The following is a 26,231-nucleotide window of genomic DNA, read 5'->3' on the forward strand; positions in this document are numbered from 1 at the left end:
ACTGAACACAGCTGCCTCAGCAGTGCCGAGCACTGTGGGAGCTCGCAGCGTTCCCCTCTCCTTAGGGCATTCCGCGCCCCTTATTAAGGCGCTTCGTCCACGGAAGGGTACCCGCTGGGTGCGGACCAGCGAAACCTGTTGCATCCGTAGCGCTGCAGCAGCGGCGGTGCCGCTCTCCAGCGGGAGAAGGAACGCATGAAAGCCTTGCGGCTGGCGGCGGAGCGCCGAGCAACCCCCGCCCTCGGAGGCCCCCGGTGCCCGGACCCCGATCGCCGCCGACGCCATCCGGAAACACCGCCCCGGGCGGAGCGCTGCGCCCCGCGGGAGGGCAGCGGCGGGGGGAGGAGCGGGCGGGCACTGCGCGCGGGCGGGGAGCGGCTCAGCCCGAGCGGCCGCGGTTCTGCGCGGCTATTTCAGGAGCGGGGCGGGGGCGGCCGCGCCGGGAGGAAAGGGGTTCGGGCGGCATCGGGCTGAGCCGGGCGGAGGGAGAGGAGGAGACGGCTGCCGCTGAGGGATTTAAGCTCGTTTCATAGAAACAAATCAGTGCTCAGGAGAGAGAGCGGCGAGGAGGAGGAGGAGGAGGAGGAGAAAGCGAAAGAGGAGGAGGAGGAGGAGGGGGAGGGCAGGAAGAGGGGGATCGAGCTAGGAAAGTGTGAGGGCTGTGGCAGGGAGCGGCAGAAGTGATGAGAAAGAGAGCGGGGAGGCTGCAGGAGGCTGCCCGAGCCACCGCCGCGCTGCGCAGCCCCCGCCGCCGGCAGCCCCCATGGATGCGCTAAACGGGGCCGGCGAGGCGCTGCGTCCGCCGCCCGCCCACCTCCACCCGCACGCCGACAAGAAGCGGCCGCACCGCGCCCCGTCGCCCGCCAGACCCTTCCTCAAGGACCTGCACGCCCGAGCCGCCGCCAAGCCGCCCCCCGCGCCCCCCAAATCTCCCGCGCTGCCCGGCCGCCCTCCGCCGCAGCCGCCCTCGCCGCAGCCCGGCGCCCACCTGCCGCCCTCGGGGCTGCTCTCCGCTCCGGGCCGCCTCTCCCGCCGCCCCGCCGCCCCGGGGGCCAAGGCCGCTCCCTCCGCCGCCGCCGCCGGTAGGGCGGGCGTCAAGGCCGCCCCCTGCGCCAAGCGGGCGCCCCGCGGGCCGGAGCCGGCTCCCTGCGGCCGCGGCGGCGGACGGCAGCCCGGCGGCGGCGAGGCGGCTCCGGCGCCCGGCAAGGGCAGGAAGGCGAAGCGGGGCGACGCGGCGGCAGGAGGAGGCCATGCGGCGGCGGCTGCGCTGGCCCGCGTCGGGCACACGGACAGCAGCTCCGACCTCTCCGACTGCCCCTCCGAGCCGCTGTCCGACGAGCAGCGCCCGGCTCCGGCGGCCAGCAGCGACGCCGAGTCCGGCACCGGCTCCAGCGACCGCGAGCCGCCCCACTCCGTCCGCGCTCCCGGGCGCGGAGCTCCGCCGCCGCTCTTCGGTCCCCGCGGGGACCCCACGGCCCCGGGCGCGGGGAGAGCGCCGAGCCGCGGGGAGCAGCGGGCGGCCCCGGAGGAGCTGCAGCGGGAGGTGGAGGAGCTGCGCTCGGAGAACGAGTACCTCAAGGTGAGCGCTGCGGGGAGCGGCCCCGGGGCCGGGGGCTGTGGTGCGATGCAAAGGGCGGAGGAGGGGTGGGGGGCGGCTGCTTCGGGATGCTCGGTAGGAGGGGTGGGGGAAGGCCGGTGCAACACGTACTGCGCCAGTGCTGTGCTTGTTTTGCGGCGGATCGGCGCTGCCCTGACTCTGTCAAACGCTCAGAGCGCTCCGGCGGTCAGCGAACCCTGGCTTTCCAGGAACTGTTTCCTCATTATCGCCCTTACGCCTAAGACGTTCTCTCCTTTGATGGGGAGAGGACGGCAGCGCTCTGTACGCTTAGGGATGAAAGTCCTCCGGCTGCGCGCTGCTGCCCGGATAACGCCGGCAGCGCCGGGTGCCGCGGGCACGGGAGCGCGGTGGGCAGCGCCGGTCCCCGGCCGGGATCGCCGAGTGCAGCCGTGCCCCGAGCGCGCTGCCCCACGGGCGCCTTCGCTTTACAACATGATCTTTTGGCACAGCGAGAGGCCGCGTCCGTCAAGATCTATAAATAAATAAACTCGCATCATCCCGTAACCGCAGCTACCCTACGGTGTGAGCTTGCTGCTGCTGGGCACGGCGTTGGCTCCGTGAGTTCTGCTCAGATGAGGTCCGGAGCTGGGTGCAGCCACGGGAGGGAGGAGGGCAGCGCTGCGCGCCGCTCTGGTTGAGGGCTTTGGGCCAAGGGATGATGCTCTGCACAGCAGAAGGTGAGCGACGTGAGTGATGCTGCAGGGTTCATCCCCGGGGCTGGTGCTGCTCAGTGAGATGGGGGAAAGGAGCGAGCGGTGATGCAGCAAAATTTTCAGGTGGCACGAAGTTGTTTCTTTTTGACCTGAACTTCTGTCCGGTCTTTGCTGGACTTGATGAAAGCAGAGGCTTGGCCCCTGGGAACGAGTGAAAAATGAAGCTTGAGCTCAAGCTGAGCTTGAGAAATAAATCTCAGTACTGAAAACACGAGGCGTCAGGAGAGAAGTAGGCTGCAAGCTTCAAATGTGTTGTATTAGCTCAGGAGTGTCCTGAGCAGGAGAGATGCAAATCTCGGCTCGGTGTGGAAGTGCAGGCAGAATGGGTTTCATTTCCTTGAGAACTGAATAACAAAACCATTACAGACCTTAGAATGTTGTATAGATCTGCAGCTGCTGTGTGGGTCTCTGTAGGTTTGCCTGAAATACTGTGGGCACTGGTCACCCAGGAAAGGGTAACACAGAACGAAACTGATTCAATCACTGGGACTTAGCGAAGCTTTCATAGCACTCATTGGATGGAAACCACTGGGCTGTATCATAGAGCGTGATAGCACTCTGTAAAACGATGAGTAGCACAGAGAGCCTTCGTCAGAGGCTCTGTTTTACTCGACAGCCCAGAGACGAGGAGATGGGATGAGATCTGGGCTGATAACGGGAACTGCTGTTAGGAGTAGGCAGACTGGCGCTGCCGGCAGAAGTTGGGGAGCCCACAGCCCAGGGGCACCTGTGAAAGCAACTCCATGTTGTACTATCTCCTTAAGTACCATACTGACTTTCACCCCCTGTGAAGAATGTGACAGTCCTGTTTCTTACTGAAGATAATTTGTAGCAGTTCAAAGCTGAAAAAAAGGGTTACACTGATGACTGAGGGTTTGACGGTGTGTGACTTAGGCAAAGAACTTAATTCTATATTGTTTCAAGCTTCTCACTCCATGTGGCTTCAGGTCTTTCTGCTTGTTGCCTTTATCATCTGCAGCAGTGTGACCCAACCCCTCTCAACCTCGGGCCACAGGTATTGCAAAGCCTGGTAGAGTAACTCAGGCTGCTTTCTTAGGGATCTGCGTCCTGGCTGATTTCCATTGGATGTTTGCTGGTTGGATATTAGGAAAAATGCCTTCTCAGAAGCAGTGGCGAGGCAGTGGCTCAGGCTGCCCAGGGAGGTGGTGGAGTCACTGTCCCTGGAGGTGTTCAAGGACCGTGTGGATGTGGGACTGATGGACGTGGCTAGTGGGCATGGTGGGGGTGGGCTGACAGTTGGACTAGATGTCTTAGAGGGCTTTTCCAGCCATAATGATTCTATGAAATGATTGTGTGGTCTTTCTCTTCTCCTTGTCTGCCTGGGTGCATGAACTCTTGGAAGTGCTGCTCCTCTCTTGGATTGGTTGGAGTTGGCCCAATGGCTCAGAAGTTACCAGGAGAATTCCCCAGCTTTCCTTTCCCTTGCTAAGGAAGTCCATGAAAGCACTTTTCTGGTCTTCTACAAATTAAAACCACAGCACTGCACGAGCTGTTGATTTGTAGGCTTGTTCCTTGTGTCTCTTACAAGGCAGCTCTCTTGCCTGGTAAAAGAGTGGGCTTTGTTTCTTGTCTGACTGGAGGGGGTGACGGAATAATGGGGAAGCTGTCAGCCCGGAGTAGACAAATGATTAGATAAATCCCTGAAGAACATGTTAATTTCCTGAGCGTGTCCATATGCTGAATTTTGTACTTTTCACTCCTCCTTTTCCCTCCCCACATCTGGAACACAACAGTAAGTGCACATGATTTTAAAGCCTATTTCAGGGGGATTTGTTTCAGTTAGGAAGGACTATCACGTATCTTTCTCATATCTGTAACAGGTTACAGAACATAGTGTGTGTATATATGTGTGAATATACTTACATACAAAGACTTACTTGATGCCAAAAGTTGGCGCCTTGCATGTTTCCAGGCACTGCTTTTACTGGAGAAGAGGATCTGGCTCTAGAGGTAGAATCACAGAATATCCTGAGTTGGAAGGGACCCATGGGATCGTGGAGTCCAATTCCTGACTCCACACAGCACCACCCAAAATTCAAACTCTATGTCTGAGAGCAGTGTCCAAACACTTCTTCGATTCAAGCAGATCAGTGCCCTGACTGCTACCTGGGGCTGCTCTGCTCCCTGCCCACCACCTGCTGGTAAAGAACCTTTTCCTAACCTGCACCCTGACATTGCTTCATACTATTCGTGGCTTGATGCCAGCTGGCAAAATGACTCGCACCAGTTGGCTCGAAATCACATTGTGAAGACTCTCTTTTACTCTGTTAAATTTCATCACAGATTTCAGTTTCGTGGACTTCCTGCATAACCTTACTGCAGCTACCTGTGTGGGAATGCTGTAATGCTACAGCAGCATGTAAAAGGTGTCACTTATTTGTTGAGACAAGAGTGAAGTTTTCTTGTGCTGGCTGCCTCTGTGGAGCCTGACGGTTGCTGGAAGATGCTTGGGAGGGTGCAGGCTCCATAACTGCCAGGCAGTGCTGTCAGTAGGAGCAAACAGTGCTCTCACAAAGGGCTTGTCCTTCAGCTCTGTGGTCTCAGCATGTGGAGAACCATCCTGCCCTATGCGAGTCCCAGGGGACACAGATAGGGTTTCTGCATGTTGTCGGTCCCTGTGAAGGGTGAAGGGTCCTGAGGAAGAAGGACCAAGCTCTGTCAATCAAGAGTGTTCTTGCTTCATCTTGGCAAAAGTTTGTTTCAGGCTGTTCTGATTAAATAAGCTTGCTAGCAGAAACAGCAATGATATTTTAGTCATGAAGAATAAATTTGACACGTGCCTCTTCTCTGTTTACATGCTTCATAGCCGGTATCTGAAAAAGCCTTTTCTATGAAGCATGGCACTTCTCAGCATCCTGAAAATGCCCTGTGTCATTTTGTGGTGCTGTTTGTGAGCGTGCTGGTATGAGTTCAGCTTGACCTGAATGCTGCTGCTGTGCACACCGGCGCAAAAATGTATTCTAAACTCTCAGGGATTTCTTAGATATCATCTGTTTTATCTTGGTTTGTCTTTATTTCTACATTCACTTTTATCTGTGACAAGTGGTGGATATAAAGTGATTAAGTGGCTGCTCCTGGCACCTTACTGCACTCGGATACATCTCCAGGATGCTCATTTTTGTTTCGATCCACAGTATGTGTCATAGGAGGCTATTCTACTTTTCCCAGCTCCCTAGAAATAGGGAAGTGAGGTGAACTTCACACTCAGCTATGGATCTCTGGGATCTGTTTAGGGCAAAAAGATGCAAAGCACTGGGATCAGATGTTTCACTTAGCACGGGTTGCTGGGGTTCCCAAAATGCATGCTGTCCCCCATCTGTGTGACAGAGGCAACCAGCAGGGGAAGTGCTGGGGTGGGAAGAGCTGCGTGCCCAAACAGAGCAGGTTGGTGTGAGAGCCAGTGTGACATGGGGCTCCAGGGCTTCCTTCTTTTGCAAGAGGCAGAACTAATGGCTGCTGCTTTCTTCAGAGCCAAAGCCTTTTAGAGCATGTTTATCCCTGCTGCCATTGGTGAATTGCTAAGGTAAATGTTTGTTCCCTAGCAGTAACACCATCTCCTCCGTAAAGACAGTTCAAGATGTCTAAAACACAAGAATGGAGATTACATAAAGTCACAATTCACGTATTATAGATTTCTCAAGGACTTTCTAGAACTCCTGGATTTGCCGGCACCGTAGCAATTTACCCACTGTAATTTCCACCTCTCTTCTCCTCACTCTCATCTCATTTGATTTAGAGCTTATTAAAATAACCTTTTCTTTTAGAAGTAGTACTGGCGTGAGCTGTAAGTGTGACTTCTAGCTAAACTGACAAATAGTTGTTGTTTTTTTTTACATAGATAATTGAATTTCAACCTTCACCTGCATTTGCTTAAGTACTGTACGGTGGATTGATTTTGCACGTTTCAGTCTCTCCTGTTTGCAGACGTTACCGAGTTAGTATGTGGCTTCTGGACACTGATGCATTCCTGGTTTGCAGATGTTACCATCTGGACACTAATTCAACAGATCCTCCAAACTTTCCATTTGATCGTATCCATAATTGTAAATGCATACCAAAGCACTCAGTACTTATATTTCTCTCATGCTATTTTCGGTACGTGATTTCTCCCTGACAGTTGTTTCCAAGATTTTGTTTGTTTGGACTTAAGGTTGCATTCCGGTTTTAAATCTGCATTTGTGCTCTGAATTAAGAGCTTTTCCTCTTTCAGCCTGCAGCTTGGCTCAGTGCAAGTGGCTCAGCGGGCTGACCTCAGCTGCTGCTGCAGCCCCTATCCCATCTTTGTGTGCAGTTCAGGGTCGACTTCACGCTGTGTTTCCTCAGGAAACCTATTGAGGTTTCCTTATTTTCCTTATTTCTGTGTCCACTGGGTTTTTTGAAGCATCTCCATCCCTCATGTGCTTTCAGGTTGTCCAGAAGGCTCAGAAGCAGTGAAGCATACCCAGAGCACCCCCAGGTGTGTGACTCTGCTTGTTTTATTTCCACATGTGCTCCATGGGCTGTGCAAACACGTAGTTGGTGGCCATGGCTGGAAAATGTGCTTTCAGGCCTCATTATAGATCTCAGCCAGACTGGCCAGGTAGATGCAGGCAGTTGGTTGTGCAAATATTCCTGTTTCTTTCAGTGGGAATGACTCACCTGTGAGCATAGGTTACTCAGTGTAATAGCTGACTCTTCTATCTTTATTTTTTTAAGAATTTCAAACAAAGCAGATTCCTGTAATTTACCCTTAATTATATTTCATCATAAATTAAATCAATATTAAAAATGTATGACATCAATAAAGGTATTAATGGGGCGATGGCTTCTCTTCTAACAGGCAAGTCTTCAGATTGCATGGTACAGACACACAACGGCATCATCAGTGGGCTATGTGATGTAAACTGCACCCATGCTTTCCCCTTTTAGCCAGTGCACCTTGACTTAGTAGGTGAACATGGCAACAGTGCATCCTTATTCTCATGCTTTTCCACTGAAGTCTAGGGGAATCCCACAGATGGAGTGGCTATGTACACATGTCCCAGTGCTGATGAGCCCCCCAGTGACCTCAGGTGGGCGATCCCTACTAGACCTCAAATAACTGGCCTATAGGAAGTCATTTATACCAAGTAAGCAGCAAGACGCAGGAGCTGGGAGCACAACCAACTTGAATTTCTACTGCAAATGTAGTTTCCTTCTATTTGAAGTGTCTTTATTTCTCGCATTTCCGTTCTCCCTTTCATAAAACCAACATGACATCTGGAAAAAAAAAAAAAAAGCAGTTGAGCTTTTTCCTAAACAGTGTGTTTTCTTGCGGGACTCTTTGTTTGCTGCTGTTCTTTCTGAAGTCTATAACTTTATTACCATATAATTAAAGGTAATTATAATAGGAGGCTCTCATTCTCTGTGGGAGCATACAGCAAAGTGAAGCTTCTACCTGCACTTAACCTTGGAACTTCAATTGCAGGTTTGGGATCTCTGAGCAGGTCCTCCCTGTTTAAGGCAGGGAGCAGGCTCCCCACTTGTTAGACGCACAAAGACAGATGCCGGCTTTCTTATTTGTTTATTTTAATTAGTCTTAAATGCTTATTCTGGTCTCTCTTTTCAGTTTTACAAAATTAAAGTCCGCAGCATGAAACTCAACACCTCTTGAGAGAAAGCTTCACTTCTCACTCACAATAATAACAGTAATAGTAACAATGTATTTGAATGAAGTCAGGGATTGGGATTATGAGGAGCTTTGGGCAGACCTCAGGTCAGCCTCACCTTTGTGCCAATGGGGTCCCACCAAGGTTAGCTGCAAGGGACAGGGAAAAGGCTTCTTGCTCTTGCTGACTCTTGGAGGATTGCACTACCATGCCTGGTGTCTCCAACATGGTTTAGGTTGGAAAAGATCAGTAAGACTATCTAGTCCAACTGTAAACCCAGTACCACCATACCCAGTGACCCGTGTCCCTAGCACACCAATCTGGGCCTGCAGCATAGCTCCACACCAAGGGTGTGGACAAATGAAGCAGACTTAAACTTTTCTTCTTCTCTTTTCTGTGCACACATTGCTTCAGAGCAGGACTGGAAGCTGCTCTGGTTTTGTAGGTACGGTTGTAACAGCGATGGCTTAGAAGGTGCTGACTGGAGGTTTCGATGCTGCAGGTTTTGTAGTCTTATGTTGAGAGCAAGATCATGACTGTAAAAGACTATCCCATGATCCTCATTTCTGTGGTGCCATACAAAATTTGAAGGACATATAGTTGCCCAGTGTTTCAAAGAGTGATCATTTCCTATATTTTAAGAGATGACAAATTTGGACCTGCTCCCATACCTGTACGCTTAATACATAAAAACAGGACTTCATCTTGCTGCCTCAAGAGACCCAGTCTGTTCCATGAGTTTTCCTCTCCTGGCTGGCAATGCCCGCAGGTACTGGCCCCAGGCAGTGCAGCAGGAGTGGCTGTTGGCTGCAGCCTGTACAGCCAGTTTTCTGTTCCCTACACAGACTCATTTTTTCCCTCCTTGCATTTGCATGTGTCTTGCCGTGGTTTAAAACTCCTCCAAAGGTTGCTGCATTGCTAAATATGAGGGTTTGGGATGTGTTCTGATTTATATATAAAAGTTTTTGGAGCAGAAAAAAAAGTGCTTTCAGTTTTTTGGAGAAGTTCTTTGGTAGAAGGAAGGACACTGAATGAAGGGACAGGCTGACCTGAAGGCACAGAGACCTTCCATGCCCGAAGAGAGGGTTTGAAACTCTCCAGTTGTGATGGGATGCTGATTGCAGGGGCTGGGTTGTGTGAAATGATGATTTCCTGTTCCAAACTGGGTTTTAGTAAGTACTTTGAAGTCAAACATAGTGGATTAGAAACTGACCAGGTTTACTGATTTCAGAAACTGATATATAGACAAGAAACAAGTTAAAGAGAGAGGCAATAAAATTATAGCTTGCAGGCTACTTGATACACAAAACCATTGCTTTGTTCTTTAAGTATAAATGTAAGATTATAAAATAGATCCCATGGATTTAGTGGTAACAGATATGTTCCTTCATTACGGAATTGTGTTGAAAAAAATCTCAATTTACAGCCAAATTATTTATCTAACTTGGAGTTCTGAAGATGATTTTAAAAGTTAATTGAGCTTAAATCTGGTTGTACTTGATTCATTTCCTGAGTCTGCAGACAGCCTTTAGCAATAACTCTGGTCCTATTCATGCCAGAGGGCTGTATTAGTTCTGACAGCTGCAGACTGCACTCTTGGTACCATCTCCTAAGCCAAAACACCCGGCTAATATACTGCTAACACAAAAATATGCTTCTTTTCTTAAGTTCATCAGTTCTCTTACCAGTTTCTAAAACCCTAGCATTTCTGCGTCTCCATCTGTACTGGGTACCACCTGGTATTGTACACTTTCTGAATGTGTCATTGCTGCAGAGCTCACTTCTGTTGCTGTGCTGTTACTCTGCAGTCTGGGTACAGCTCCAGCATGATGCAGCTCACCTGGGAGTTACCCAGGAACTCCTCCACCTGCCCAAATGCCCTTCTGCTGCGGCTGCCCTGGGCAGATCACAGGCAGGGTCAGGTGTTCCTTAGCTTTAAATCTGCAGAAATCTGAATACGTTGGGAATGAGTAGAAGTATGGTTTGATTGGGAGAAAACCTGTCTGTCCTTTCTGAGCTTTTAAGGAGAATTGGTGTGGAGACTGTGGAGGGCTGTAGTGATAAAAACAGAGACTTGCTGCTGAGCTTGGAATGGGCATTTCAGGAACAACAAGCCTTGAGCTTACCCAAAATGTGAGTTATGCTGGTTCAGCTAACTTGAGTTAATAGATCATTGTGTTTTTGTATGTGGCTGGGATTTTTGTGGGGGTAGCACTCCAGACTGAACATAACTATGCTAATGAGGCTCCAGGAGCTGGATGTGTCTTCTTTTGGTCTGCTGGTGAAGGTCAAGTGAAGTGAGATGAATATGGGTAGAAGAATGACCATCCACCCAGAGTGGCCCCGGAAAGGAGGAACAGTTGATGGGGAGTGTAGGTGGACACTGTTGTGGAGGGGCTGCATGGGGATGGTGCCACCTGGAGGGGCTTTGCTGAGAATGCTGACTCCAGAACAGCCTCTCCTCTACCTGCTGAGAGTGAGAAATAAGCTCCAGGTGGCCATGGTGTTTCAGGAGCCAGTTAGTAGTCTGAAGTGAGGTGGCAGTGCTGCCAGCCCAGGTGCAAGTTTTGATTGAAACTTATTTAAGTAACATCTTCTGCAGAAAATGTGATCTTTATAATACCAAGTGCATTTCCCCCCCCCCCCCCCAAACTTAGTTTCAAGATAATAGAGGTTTCCTCCCACACAGTAGCTGAATGGCTCATACCCCTGAGCTTGAAAGACCTTTGTAAGAGTTTTAGGCCAAGAGCTTCGGCCTTGCAGAGATTAATCAAATGAGAATGATAGAGCTTATCCTGTTCAGCCACAAATCTTTAAATCTGACTTGAGAGAGCATGAGCTTCTTGTGGAACAGTGTGGAACTGGGGCAGCTTGAGATGCCCAGCAAAGGTTGACCAGGCTGTATTCCCATGGTCTTAGTTTTGTTTTGTAGTCCTGTTACACACGCAACTAAAAACCATTCTCTCCTGCACGAACCCATCTGTCATTGAACATGTCCATGGTGCAAGGCTCAGGTGAGAGAGTATTGTCATATGGAATAGTTCTACTATCAGCACAGGGTAAAGGACAATTTTGTTTTTAGGAATTGCTGGTTGTTAAAAACACACATCACACAGAGAAGCTGAGGTACTTTGTCAGATAGGTTTACTTTAATCTAGAGTCATCTAATTAGTTTAGGTAGTGGCAAAGTATTATGTGTTTTGTTGTTTTTTAAATTTTAATTAGAGATAGTAAAATGAGGGTGTTTCCAGTTTCAGGAGTCAGGTAAGCATCTGGTCTGGCTTTAATAATTAAAGCAATTGCAAGAAACGTAACAAGTATTCATTAGTTCAGCCTAGTTATTCAATGTTGGATGAAACTTCTGTTCCTGTGAGTTCTGGAGCTGCTCGCTGCAGTCCATATCACCTTATTAGAGTGGTATCCTAGTGACTGTGTTTCCTATTTGCTCCCATGGGTGAGATTTAGAGGTATGATGGAGCGCTGTTTTGTCTTTTTCCCAGGATGAGCTGGATGAATTGCGGGCTGAAATGGAAGAAATGCGCGACAGTTATTTGGAGGAAGATGTTTACCAGCTGCAGGAGCTCCGGCGAGAGCTGGACCGGGCAAACAAGAATTGCCGCATTCTGCAGTATCGTCTCAGGAAAGCAGAACAGAAAAGCCTGAAAGTTGCACAAACAGGCCATGTGGATGGAGAGCTCATTAGGAGCTTGGAACAAGATTTAAAGGTAGGTGAGAGATTTGTGTTCACAGCAAAGGGGAGCGGAGCGGGCTTTGGTTCCCTGTAAAGGAAGTGAGGATGACACATGAAACAGGGAGAAGTTCTCAAAATGTCAGCACCAATTTCATTCTTCAGCACTGGAAAACAAATGTTCAGCTTCTCATCATAAGAAGATGTGTTAGCAAGTAAAAAACATGTGCTTAGCCTCAATGAAAAAAAGGCTGTTGAATTACATTGCTGCACTTGAAAGATTTAAAGGGTTTTGTTTCACTGGCTCTACTCAGAACTCTAGATTTCCAAAACTGTATAAACAAACCCTGATATGCTTCTCCCATTCATATTGTTTCCTGCCTTTCACTTCTTGCTTAAGTCAATAACTGAAAAAAAAAAAAATAGTCACCATACAGCAACACTGTTACAACATCTTAGGGGAACAGATAAAGAAGAGAAATTCTATTCCCGTGAAAACAAATTCATGTAAAAATAAACAGATAAAAAGAAGTGTTCATACTGAAACAATTTTCATATTTTTCCATCAAGGCTAAGTTTTTTTTATGAGCATGATACTTATCTAGCTTTACTTGCTATCTTTCTGACTATCGCCATAATGTAGCTGTTTATAAAATAGCTAAACAGCTGGAAGTACTAAGCATTTGGTATTTGAAAATGCAAAACATAAGACCTTCCTGAAGTTGGATTTGTTGGTTCCCAGCAGTAGAAATCTTGAGTGATGTATCAAGTGATCAAACCTTTCAAAATGTCAGACCCAATTGTCCCTCTTATGACAGGAGAAAAATGGTGAACTTACCATAACAGAAGCGACAGATTATTCACCAAAGATGTTGTCCGTGCTCGTCCAACATTGTGGCATGCCTGGACTGCACTGAGTGAAGAAGAATTGCCTAGAGCCACATCTATGAAGACTTCTCTAAAAGTAGTGCTTCCTACTGATTTCCATGAGAACTACAACCAATGCAAAGAGCACAGTGACACTATTTAATTTAATTTCTATTTAATTTTAGAGCAAATTCTCAGCTACTGAACACTATTTTCGCTGCTCACAGGACTGTTTAGCTAACATATCAAAATGCATAAACCTATTTGCCATAACTTGAGTTGGTAGTGTTCTGCACACCCAGATGGGGTTAGTAGAGCACCGATGTTCTGTTGGTGCAGAGTAACAGTTGTGCACCTGGGGCCAAGGAGTGTCTTGGGATGGACATGTCTGATCTTGTCCATAGACCTAAAAGAAAGAGATAATGTTGGAATGGCTTAGGATGGAAGGGACCCCAAGGATCAAGTTCCAACCTCGATAACAAGTTTCTTAGTTTGTTTACCCTTTTTTTTTTTCTGACTTTTTGTAATTTGGTAATACATCATTTTGTGTGATGAATCACTGTTCTGAATTGTTTGGTAATAAATATTCTTTCCTATTAGGCTGAACTCATAAAACCTAAGCTAGAATGTATTTCTGTTTTCTTATCACTCCTGCCATGGTATGATTGCTGCTAGAGAAGTAAATCTGGGTGGATGAGACTGTTGCACGGATATGACTTTGATGGATGACCTGTCAACTTTACAACACTATATCTTCATTTTATCCGTGTGATATGTTGGGACTTAGATGTGTAGGCTTCATATCTGCTTGTTTCCTTCTGCTGTCCATGACATTGCCTTATCATAATGCAGACAGGATGGATAATCAAATATGTGTTCATCTTGGATTAGAAATGAATATTCATTTTGGTATTCAGAAGTCTTGGAGCCTTTAATCAGTAGTCTCGTAATTGAACTGAAAATCTGTTGACTGTCCCTTGGATGCTTCCAACTGCAGGAAACGCTCTATAGATGTTGTTCCTTGTGGATCCTCTTCATGTGTTTTGTGTTTTTCTGACCAGGTAGCCAAAGATGTTTCTGTCAGACTGCACCATGAACTGGAGAGTGTGGAGGAGAAACGTGTTAAAGCAGAAGATGAGAATGAAGTCCTGCGACAGCAGATCATCGAGGTGGAGGTATCCAAGCAGACGCTGCAAAATGAGCTGGACAAGCTAAAAGAGGTAAGCAATAATTGGGAAAATCATACAGAAGAGTGTTAGTAACTTAGACAGGAAATTTGGCGCGCAAGACTTACATGACACGCCTGCAGATATTGCTTGTACTACTGTCCAAAAGGTCTCCTTCCCTTTGATGTGCATCTTAAGCGTGCTGGTATTTTAGAAATGGCAGAGAGGTAGGTGAGTAGTGTTGAGTGTTTTGTCCTGGGCTCCTCAAAGGGCTTCTGTCCCGTTTTAAAGCCAGCTCCTCTCAGCCTCTTCCTACTGGAATAAAGCTGCCTTTGATTTGAGGCCAGCTATCTGACTCCCCTTTACCCAGACTGGGACTTCCACCTATTTTAGAGTCAAATGAAGTGTGCATGACTCATCCCTGAGAGGTTAACTCGGATAGGCAAGCTGCCGCCTTGGCTGCTGCTCTTCAGTGGAGACAGTGGGAGCCACCAGCATGAGTTAGGCAGTAGGAATGTGGTCTGTAATGTATAAATAACATTGCACTTCAGGCACAGAAACGCTGTCTGTTGAGAAGAGGGATCATCTCGATTGGAGCTGACATGTAGTCATACTGGGTGAAGTGATGATCCTTGGAAGCAAGTGAGCTAGGAGCTAGGGACAGTAGAGGAGAGCCAAAAACTAAATGTGTCCATATCCCGGCCTGTAGCAGTATTTCTGCCCTCTTGCTCTTACAGCAGATTGGCAGCTCTCAGCCTCTGCTCTGTTCTAAACCAGATTGAGATAGAACATTTAGACTTAATGAGGTAAGGCATTTATCCTCTGAGCCCTGGTCAGATTTAGAGAACTGGTGCAATTATGTGTTATTTTAATCTTTCAAACAATGCCTGCAAGTCAGCTGGCACAAAGCCCATTTCAGTTTCCTAAGGACAAACTCTATTTTATTTCTCTGTGCATTTTGAGTTCTGAGGACGAGGCAATCCAGAACAAGAGTTTTGAAGCATTTTGTATGTAATGGAGCAGGTTATCAGCAGCTGTAAACATCAGTGTTGCTATGATAGCATCCTCTAAGGAGGACACAAAAGGAAAGTCTGGGTGATGTTTTCTTCTTTCTCAAGGTTGTTTGTGAACGTTGTGCTTAAATGGACATGATAACATGTTACAGTGTGCTCAGTGTATATTTCACACAAAAATATCACATCATCCACAGTACTTAATGTCTTGCTTGTTGTTGATTAACTCACAGTTCGCTAGATATTGCTTGATGGTCTGTAGAATTATGAACAGTTTGAGAAACTAGGTTGAGAATTGTGGATTCTCAAACTAGCTCTAGCCAGGATGAATTGACTCTGCTCCTTAGATTGCTAAGCAGAGCAGAGAAACAAAAAAAAACTCAGCTGTTCTCTGCTCTGCAAGTGGGAGTGATGCACCCTCATTTTGGAAGCAGAATTGCCCCCCCCCCCAGGAGGCCAAGGCTGGCAGAGAACTAGAAGAGAAGGAGTGGTGCAATGATGGGCTGTATTCATTCTGATCTGGGTATAGTTGTCACAGTAGATGGTTTTTCATGCCATGACTGGTGTTCCTTCTGGAAGGCAGAACAAATGCCACAAGGTCACCATGGGCTAGAAGTGGGAGGTTTAGATCCTCGCTGGGTCATGTGAGGACAGATGAGCCAGAAGTTTGAAAACACAGTGATATTTGTGTCAGATACTAATGTGTTTGCAAAGTTGCTTATGTATGGCTGAAAAATAACAAATTAAAAAAAACAAAAACCAAAAAACCACCATGCTATTGCCTCAAAATGAGTTCAAATAACTACCAGAAGAGTCTTCTCTTTATAAACATTTAATATGTACAAAAGTTCTAAAAGAATGTATGACGGTCATGCCAGTAGTAAAACCAGTTCTTTATATGCCAGGAGAAAAGTGACCCAAAGGCCACATAGCTTCTTCCCATTCCACTCTGCCTGGTGCATCTTATCTATCCACAGGCTGGCACTTAGGAGGAGTATCCTCCCTGCTCAGCCCTGGAGCATTGCCTGAGACCCAGTTAGGTAGCGTTCCCTCCCTGATGCAGCTTACTGTCTCCATGTGCTCATTTTCCATAATATCCTTGACTGTTTGCGGCCCTTTTCCTCTGTCTGCTGATCTATAGAAAGATTTTCTCACGTCTGTGTTCATGTTCTCTGTTTAATTCAGTACTAACTTTTCCTTCGTCCTGCTATACAACTCCCTCAGGTCTAATTTCTTACTGCAGGGAATAGCATATATATTGATTGTCTTTAATGTATTTTTAATATCAGAGTTGTGCACATCTCTGAAAGCAATCTTTCTTTAATTCTACCTTCATTTTTACCATGATCTTTTGAAGAATTCCTAAACAGTTAGGAGGTACAGAGGAGGTACGTATTCTTTCATCCCAGTACCTATTTCTATTTTGTGTGATACTTTCAGCAAGATTTTTCTGTGTGAAATATATACAGATTTGTTCAATCTAGAAGAAATTCTTATTCTCCTTCAGGAAAGCCCCGTGGTTTTAGCTGGGAATTAATTTTTGCCTCGTCCTGACTGTATAATTTCAGTAGATAGGAGATAAGCTTTCCTCCTTAGTCACTAAATAACATTTCTCAGCTTTGCAATTAATAGAAGCAACATAACAACAAAGAGGAAGGGTGACAAGAAGTCATCTATCACAGCCCATGCACTGCTTTCATCTTGTGCTCATTGCTGCACTGTAGCTAATGCAATTCCCCTCCCAATCTCTGATGCTTTTGGATTCCCAGTTCATGATGTGCTTTCCTAAGCTTTTGCATTATCTATGAAAAAATACATCTAGATTCTTTTGGTTTTTTTTCTGGCATCTTGCCATTATCAAAATATTCTCTTTCACTTACGATTCAGTAAGGCTCCTCCTGCTCACACGTGAAACACCATCTCTCTTTCTTTCTTGTTCTTTTCCTAGGCATGCTCTATCCTGCTGCGTTCCTCAGCATTTCCCATAGATGTGTTTTGAGCTGAGGTGTGGAAAAGTTTTTGAGCAGCAATTTTGGATTTTATCTGCTTTTTAGGTTTGCTAATTAGAAACCATTACTCTCTAAACGTGTTTCTCAGCAGTCTGGCATTCTCTATGTTAAATCATGCCACTTCTTTTTTTTTTTTTTTTTTTTTTCAGTCCTCATAGCCTAAAGATATTATGAAGGTTTCCTTTCCTGTAATTCTTCCTTTTTCTCTTTTCTTTCTTTTTTTTCCCCCCATTTTGATGGAATGTATTTTTTTTTATTTCCCACTATGCAGTTTAATCGCTCTTTCCTGAAATACTTCCACTGGTTCTTTTGAAACTGTTTCTTTTGCTGGATAATAATGGTTCTCTGAGTATATCTTAACTCTACTGACGGTGCCAAGTTGTTCTGCTTCTGTTAGCTCCAAGTGCTTCAGTACTCCAAGTGGTTCATTGAATTTTTTCCCATAATTACATTCACCTACTTTTTCAGTTTCCCCCTTTTTCTTTTATTACCCAGGTCTTTTCAGCTGGTTTTGGGCTTCCATTTGATGTCGTTTTTTTTTTTTTTGTGTGTGTGTGTCAGCTGCTTATTACTTTCTTCACCAGAGCTTCAGAGTTTTCCTACTGCTGTGAATGCTTCTTTGTAGTACATCCTTTGCAAAATTGCCATGTCTCTGAGAACTGCCCCTTCTAGGAATTTTCTAGGATCTGCTGTGACTTATCTAAGCTGCTGCTTCCTTAGAACTTTAAAAGCGAAGGCCATGTACTCTCACGACATGGATAAGTATGTGCATCATTGCCAAGGCTTGCACGCTTTTTTCTTTTCTTATCTAGGTTATTAACAGGGATATTTGAGGAGGTAAAGAGCCAGTAGGGGAGAAAAATGACTACCACTGGTACATCACTTAATCAACATCCCTTCAACTGTCATTTTTCTCCTTTCTGGTTTCCTAATTCAGCTCATGAGAAATGCTGGTGTAAGTTAATCATTTAACTTGACCATGAAGCATTCAGAAGGCTCTTTCCAAGCTTTCCTTTCTTTGGCAAAATGATGGAAATTCCAGTGAATAAATATGTAGAGGGATGCAAAATCGATTTTTCAGAAGTTAGGACAAATTCGAACCAGTTGCTTATACAACTGTAATTACAAACTTTCATGTGTACTCATTAGCATACACTTTTTATTGTATCATTCAATGTTTTTTCGGCTTTACCCTTGCCTCGTGCAGTGTACATATGGCTCATTTCTACTCATATGTTAGTTAAATAAAAGATAAGCTTCCTTGTCAACCTCTGGTTAGTCTTCAGACACTGAGCAAGTTATATTAAAAGGCTACGTGAGAAATATATTCTCCATGCACCAGGAAAGTCCATTGTCGCTTTAAATCTGCAGTGATTTCCACCAGTTCTGTGAACTGAATTCCTTTAAATTGATGTGAGCACATGCACTGCTGAGTTTTAATTCTACTTATTCAAATAAGGCAATAGTTTATTTTTTGTACACTTAAACTTAGATTTACTTAAATAATGTGAGAAACTTAATAAAAAAAACCTTAATGAAAGGCTAAAGCAGCAATGCATAACCCATGCAAAAGTGCTAAACTTTCCCAAAAGCTCAACTTTGACAACAGCATGTGGATTTTCTTTGAGGTGTGAACATCCTTCCCTCTGCAGCTAACCTATCCTTACTGTCACTTCCTTGGAGCCAGGAGGGCACTTTTAGGGAACATCTTCCCTTTATTTCCTTGGCCCCACTCTGTAAAGTGGTTAAACAGTTCTTGCCCTCTGTCCCCAGCTTGAGGCAGTCTCTCAGCTAAGATGTTTCACAAGCAGATGATCTGGAAGCTTAAACAAGTGTGAAATCATGTTTGTAAAGTGTGTAGTGATAACAAATTCCCCTGCAAGTAATATCTCCCAGAATAACAGTCTCTCTAAACCTCAGTACCTGGGGAAGAATGAACCACCTCTGCTATTTACAGTAGAAACAAGCTCAAAAGGCACAGGACCTGCGTCTGGATTCTCTGGGTGTGAACTGATCTCTTACTTGCAGCTGCTAACTGTGTATTTTTGCCTGTCCTTTGTCTGGGTTTGGGTTGTGAGCTGGGGAAGAGAAAGAGGCAGTGCCGCAGGAGCATGAGCTGCTTGGGATGGGCAGACAAAGGCAGGAAGGATTAGGGGAGCAGCTGCAGAAGATCTGACATGAGTGCTATGGTTTAGCAAGAAATGAATGAGAACTGTGTCACTGGGAAGAAAGGGGCATTTATTGCTGGGGGACTACCATGCTGAGCAGGTGACAACCTCTGTGTATTGCCACTGAAGCAGCAGAGCCAAAAGGGAGCAGCATCGGTGCCTCCAACCTTCTAGGCTGTCATGCTGCAGGCTGGGTGCCCTGCTGCAGGCATGGTCACTTGAGGAATCACTTTCATTTGGTGCAGAACCATTGCTGCCGCTCGTATCCACTGGTGGTGTTACAGAGAAAGGCAGAGCCAATGTGAGAGAGCAAGAAAAAACATTTCTACTTATTTCCACATGAGAGGAAATCCATTGGCCGTTAGTAATCTCTAACATCTCCCTAGGATATGAACAGAGATGAGAAGCAGTGTGTGCAGTAAATGGGAATTTCCAGGGTACCCGTGGACATTTTAGGACAATGGCTTACTCCAAGACTTTGATCTGACGATTACTTGCTGATGGGGATGCTGTCATGCCTAAGCCTACCCTCTCCTCTGCTCCTGCAGCACTTGGTGTTGGAGGCACAGTTTGAGAACCATTGCTTCAAAGGAAAAGTCATTTCTCATTCAAATGCATATTGAATGTATTGAACAGAGCAAAAAGCTGCATTCCGATACCTTAAAGAATGGTAGAAATGTCTGAAACTGAATATATATTCAGCATATAATTTATGGACAGTTTTGCTATAGGATACGTATGCGCTGCTTTTGCAGGGGTGGAGCTGGACTAGGTGATCTCTAGAGGTCCCTTCCAACCCCTACAATTCTGTGAATAGTGCAAAGTGATATATAAGAGGCAGAGAAATTATTTTTGGTAAAAATATACGTCTGTAGAACTTACTGCCCATTTCATTAGCTGGGAGGGAGTTCAAAGGCATTTTCAAGGTAGCTCTTAATGCTCAGCAGTCATTTCCCAAATGAAACTATACTGAAGGGGGTGAAATAGGACTCTGCCATGAAGGTTCTAATTTCTGTGTTGTATACATTTTCTTAGTTGTCAGTGATTTTAAATGGTGGAAATTTGCTGAGAAATGGACAGTGAGAAGAGTTGCAAGCCAGAGATTCAAATAACATTAGAAGGACTGAGCAAAATCAACATCTTGACATAGTAATTCCCCTGTTAGAAGTTACTGCTTGAGACAGTTCTAAGTAATTGTCTTCTGCAATAACAAAAGCCATTAACTGCCTGAAAATTTTACTGAAGCATCACTTTGTCTTGTTGTTTGTTTGTTTTTGTTTTGTTTTCCTTTTTTTTCCCCTCTGTGATAAATAATGAATTGGTACCCAAATCACAACAAATGATTTATTGTCATTATGGCATTTCAGGAGCTGTAGGAGTAGTGAAATGCTCTGTTCAGTGCTGGTGCCCACAGTGAGGGTTGAAGGCAGGCAAAAGGGAATGGATCTGTCTTGATTCAAAATGCATAGCAGACAGGAAGCACTCTCAGTAAACAGAAACTGTTTGGTTGGGGTTTTTTTTTTTTTTTCAAGGAATAGCACTATACATCTTCTAATGCGGTGTCTGTATTTCTGTTTTAGAAAATGTAAAAATGTATTTCAACAAAACCACAACTTTCAGAATGTCTAGTGCCAGTCTGTTATGCCAGAATGTGTAGTGCCAGTCCCATGAACACTGCATGCACACACTCAAACAGTGCGTGCACCTGAATTTCTGATTTGCCAAATAAACTACCATCAAGCTCTAGCTATTTTATAGCTATTTGCTATCTGATTACACTTGCCAGCAATCATCTGATGCTGCTTCCAAGTCCTACTATAATGTCTGAAGTGAGGAGTTTCAGTAGTAATGCTGATGATCAGATCCAATTTTATGTCACGCAAAGAGCATGGCCTCCTGTTACTCATCTGGAGCAGAGCCTCTGCAGGTGGCCTTCCTCTAGATCACCCTATCACTGCTCTTCAGTGTCTTGCTGGGCCTCTCTTGGCCTTTTTGTATGGAGAAATATCCTTCAAGTCTGCCACAGCTGGAGGAATGCCCTGATACTGGATAACTATAAGAAAACCTTTGTGCAATGACTAAATTCCTCTATGCCCCATTAGTCATATATTTTTCTTAATATATTAGCAGAAGGCTGAACAACTGAACAACTGCTATTCTTGCAGGAGCTGGCATGGAGATAACCTCTACGAAGCTCAGGCTGTGCATTCTTCCCCCACCCTCCAACCAGTTACCAAAAATAATCCCACTGTGCGTCACGTGTGCCTCAGCAGTGATAGTGCAAACAAACCATAGCCTGTGTAACATCTGTAAAAAACATAAATGGGGAAGGTATGGGCTTGGTTTTGATTTTTTTCCCCATATTCTATCAACAGCATTGTTAAAGGTTTTCTTTAGGAAGGCCTTGTAAAAATTGAATAGTGAGTCCTCGAGCACTGCTTTCTGGAATGAAAATAAGGTGTGCTTTTCAAATTCTGAATCTCATTCCAGCTGATGAAGACAGCAACATTTGCTTTCCTTGCCAAAGGCACAAATTGGCAGCCAGGGAACTGCGGTTCAAGCGTGATGCTCTGGCTGTCTTGCACCTGTCTGACATCAGGCTTAGAGGAACTGGCCTGGATCATAAACTGCAGGGAGCTCCAGCTAAGTGAAAAAGGGAATCTAAGGGTGTCAGGAAACACTGGTGGTTTGCTAGGTGAGCTCAGTGACACTGCTCCTGCAACACACAGCTGCCCTGCCGTGTTTTGGCTGCCTGGCAGGGAGTGGCCACAAACTGCATCCCAGTAATTTTATCCCTGCATCTTTAGCTCTGTGGAGCTGGGTAGAAAAGTGTAAGAGGCAGTCTGGCAGAGTGAAGAGTGTCTGGAGAGGTGCTCTCATATCAGTGTTGTCGTGGACGTTGTAATGGTGGTGCTCCATACAGGACTAGGCCTCAGCACACAGTGCTGGCAGCCTTGGGGCAGCACTGCCTGCAAAGGTCTGTGCTGCTCTGGAACATCAATGCTATTGATTTTTGTTCTTCTTTGATAGGGTTAATGGATTATTTCTTTTCTCAGATTAAATATTTATACTTGCTTCTCTAGCTCCATTTTTAAAAGGAAAATGTAACTTACTGCACAGATAACTTATGAATTATTAACTTCATACTATTCGAGCTTGTCAGAGGATGAATGAGGGAATAAAACCTGGCTGCCTTCCAACTTTTGCACTGCCACATGCTATGGTGCTGGGCTGTCCTGCTTACCTGTGCCTGGCACCACAACCAAAGCCTGTCATTTCTCCTTGGACACTCACCTGCATTACATTCAGACATCTATAGGCTGGGCAGAAGCCACTGAAAGGGACTGAACTGTACTAGAAAGGGCCTTCCAGTAGTTGAAGGGAGGGGGAACAACTGTTAACAGGGTATGAAAGTGGCAGAACAAGGGGGAATGGTTTTAAACTGAGATGGGGGAGATTTAGGTTAGATGTTATGAAGAAGTTTTTCACTCAGAGAGTGGTGACATACTGGAACAGGTTGCCCAGAGAAGCTGTGGATGCCCCATCCCTGAAGGCACTCGAGGCAAGGCTGGATGTGGCTCTGGGCTGCCTGGTCAGTGGTTGGTGACCCTGCCTCCGTGACAGAGGGGTTGAAATTAGATGATCTTTGAGGTCCTCTTCAACCAAGGTCAGTCTGTGATTCTATGAATAAGTCCAGGTCAGCTCCTAGATACTGGGATTGAATGGCAGTGCTGAGGCTGTTTCTTCTTTTCTCGCTCTTCTGCCTGCAGTAAGCAGAGTGGAAAAGCAGTCAAGCAAGCAGAGCAAAGGTTTTAATATGAAGAAAAAGGGTTTAATATTGAGGAAAGGGTTTCATATATTCTTATCTGAATATGAAGGTCTTAGGTTTTGCTCTGGTGATAATAGCTGGGGAAGGTAAAGTGGGTTGATATTTAGGGACGTCAGCATAATGTCTATGTGGGCAGAGGGAGTACATCTGAGACTGCAAGATGTACGTTATCGGTCTATTTATGGCCTCTTTCTCAGGGATCACTCCAAAATAGTTCAGCTCAATCTCTTAGCAAGCTTTTGCTGCAGTCCTCTGTGCTGGGAGAATCTAGGGCTTGGATGGAGGTGGGCAAACGCAGCTCATCTTGCCAATGCTTTGGTCAACATTCAGGAACACCCCCCACCCTCAGTCTGGTGGTGCCAAAACAGCAGATTTTGAAGTGACCAAGGACAGAACAAAGCAATTAAGATATAACAAACAATTGTAAGGCAGATTTTAGTCTGAAAGGATCAGATTTTATTGTTTTTATTGTTTAGGTACTTTTTTCCTTAATGTTTGTGGTCACATATAATACAGTATTCAATAAAAAATAACTGAGGATAATTTTTCATTTCCCTTTTCAGTTGTCACGAGTTTGGTCCTTCTGCTTTTCCAGTACCTTGGTCATGTGTCTTTTATGATGTCTTTTATTCATTTCTTGATTATTCCAAAGTCTGGAAATGCAGTGCACGTTGCCTCAGGTGTTGCAAACTGGGCAGTTCTAGGGGAAGCTTCTTTTGCAGTTTCCTCCTTTCCTCTCCTTCACCATAGGATTTTTCTGTGCAAATTGCAGATGTGGAGGCTAAGTCACATTCAGGTCTCTGGTGTTTGCAATGCAGCCTTTCAGGTCATTGGCTCCTGTGGTGAGAGGGACTTCAGGCACAGCCCAGGCCAGCAGCGCCCAAAGCTGAGATATTCTGCTTGAAATGTTATTCTACTGCTACTGCCAGAAGTTTTTGCTCCTCGTAGCCAGGGCTTCCAGCAAGTACACAACTCTTTAAACAGAAAGGTTTTTTGTGTTGATTCTGGTTCTACCTGCTTTCAGTTTCCCTGGAAGTACTGCAGGAACATTCGTCACTTGTGTTCTCACCCTGACTGTAATCGTAAGACCAGACAAAGTGAAAGACGATGTGCCAGTGAATTTTAAATTAGAATGTTTGGGTGGTTTTTTTTTTTGTTTTGTTTTTGTCCTGTAGAGTGTTATTTTACTCTTGGGTGAGGTTTGTGTCTGCTCAGTTTGAATGAGATGTCCGTCAGTAAGCAAAGGCAGAGAAGAGATATCTCTGAATGCTATCCCTCACTCCTCTTTGCCACAGCTGTTGCACATGCAACCATATGTTAAAAAAAAAAAAAGAAAAAGAATGGTATTCTCTGGGAAAAATAAAAATAGGTTATGTGCAGGAGTATTAGGCAAGAACACTCCTCCAGCTGCCTTTCACTGAACAGAGCTTTCTTGCTATCCAGTTGTTGAAGAAACAAGTACTTAACTGCACAAATGCTGCCAGTATGTATATGCACTGTGGAGATTTTCAGTGCTGTTGTTTCTTCACTTCAAGAAGATGAGAAGAAAATTTGTCAGACTCTTGGTCAAAAGCAAAGAGAAGAACCTTATGGCAACAAGCACTGCTGGCATGGACATTTCATGAATGCTTCCTATCCTCAGTTAAGCTTTCTTTATAGCCCATAGCAACAGAGGCTGTGGACATGGTAATCCACAAGTGATGCTCCACAAGCACCCACAGTGTAATATTGCACATGATGCACAATACTTCTTCAAGTAATGTGATGATAATAGGAAGATCTCCATAATACTCATGCCTGAGTTTTCATAGCGAACAACAAATGAAGGAAGAGTTAAAAAAAAAAAATGTTGCTCCATTGTTCTGTATGTTATGGTCAATTTCCTAAAGCAATCAGCATGTAATTCTCAGTATATGAAGACTGTCAATGCTTTCCACATTTCTCTGTGACTAGTTACTAATAAAGGCATTCTGGCAAGTGAAGCTGACAGCCTGTTAACAGGCTGTAACTGTGGCTGTTAATTGGATCCTGGCACCTTTATTCCAGGTCATCAGCTAACATAATTGATGAGGACAGAAGTACTAATTACAATGCAAAGGTTGTCATTCTTATCATATTGCAGTCTGATCTTGAAAAATGAGGCCAGCCTTTTCATGCATTTCCTACTCCGAAGCTTTTTTGGTGGTCATGTGGCCATCTTCCCCTTTCCCTGAGGCCCTGCAATTGGGTTGGACTTGGTTGCTCAGGGAGAAGAATGGGAAGAATATGAGATTTCCGGAAATACTGGAGCAATTAGGAAAGGAAATAGCTTGGATACATCGCCCACCACCAAAGTCTCATTTTACTCTTGACTGACATGGAAGAGCTGCAAGGAAAAGGAGATGCAGTACTAACCAGTGTGGGGCTGGCAGGAGAGGAGGAGAAGTGGAAATTCTTGGAATATTTCTGGTTTAGTCTTAATTTGCTTGTCAGCTTCTTGTGTTGCAGTGTCTCATAGCTGATTATCTATGATCAAGCTATTTGAAACAAAGGTATTGATAATAATATTTCTTCTCTCCCTTTGTGTTTTTTTTTGTTTGTTTGTTTTTGTTTTTTTGTAAAGGGTTAAAACCTTAAACCAGGTCAGCAGTTTGACAGTTACAAGAAAAATTGTTTTTACCATCTGACAGTGCCAGCATAAAAGAGACAAGGTATCATTAAGGATTTATAGAGTTTCTATTTTCTCCATTTAAAGTACAGACAATTATTTTCAAATGAAAGATTTAAAACAGTGATACCATTAGTGACTGTAGATTTACATGTTCTTGACTGCAGTTTTAGCTTTTACAACTGGGCCACAATAGTATACGTACTGGGGACAGTTTCTGCTTCCATCTTTACTGGGAGGTGCAGAATTTGACCAGTAGCATGCAGATGTCTGTTTGGTCATTGCTACTTACAGATCTTTTAAAGGTGGTGTAACAGCTCCTTGTCTTTTCACTCTGTTTTATTTCTTTAAGTAAAGATGTAAGGGTTTTTCATGGTTGAGTGTTAAAAGGCAGCCTTGAGTAGTGATGTGATGAAGATGTGCACAGGGAAATACTACGTTACCTTGCAAGCAAGGAAAATCACTCTATGTTAAGGTTTATGGTCTTTAGCATTCAAATCATGTGCGTGTTAAAATATGGGAGAAACTTGATGACAGTTCCTATATGCTTACAAAGGACTGGAGATGAAGGAATTGGATCCCTGAAGCTGTCAGAGGTCAGATCACTGACTCTTTGCAGCTTGTAAGGGAAGCTGGCTCTACATTGAGGGCATGTCAAACCTTCCCAGGTAGCAGCAGCAATCTCTGGAGGCAGTGGTGCACTGAAAAGACTTTTTTTTTTTTTTTTGTCTCAATTCATTATTCTTGCAGGTCTAGGGAAACCCTAGCTACTAGCATCCAAGCACCAGTTACTTTAGCTGGGTATTCAATAGCAAAAACGTGCAAGAGGTTTGCTAAAGTAATCTGAATGCAGCCAAAATAAAAT

The 26,231-nt window shown here is 45.1% G+C and overlaps 1 protein-coding gene across 9 annotated transcripts in view; it reads left to right on the top strand.

The window, feature by feature from the left end:
- Positions 1-379: 379 nt before the first annotated feature.
- Positions 380-26,231, top strand: part of MTCL1 (microtubule crosslinking factor 1) — a 99,908-nt gene continuing 74,056 nt past the window's right edge. For all 9 annotated transcript variants that reach the window (XM_065752020.1, XM_065752024.1, XM_065752025.1 and 6 more), the window contains exons 1-3: positions 380-1,579; positions 11,480-11,704; positions 13,596-13,754. In XM_065752020.1, the coding sequence (XP_065608092.1) occupies positions 764-1,579; positions 11,480-11,704; positions 13,596-13,754 (1,200 nt within the window). In that variant the 5' untranslated portion in view covers positions 380-763. The remainder of the gene's footprint in view (positions 1,580-11,479; positions 11,705-13,595; positions 13,755-26,231) is intronic.

The sequence above is a fragment of the Cyrtonyx montezumae genome, unplaced genomic scaffold (assembly GCF_038088225.1).
Source record: "Cyrtonyx montezumae isolate F1298 unplaced genomic scaffold, pur_monq_1.0 scaffold_8, whole genome shotgun sequence".
Lineage (NCBI taxonomy): Eukaryota > Metazoa > Chordata > Aves > Galliformes > Odontophoridae > Cyrtonyx > Cyrtonyx montezumae.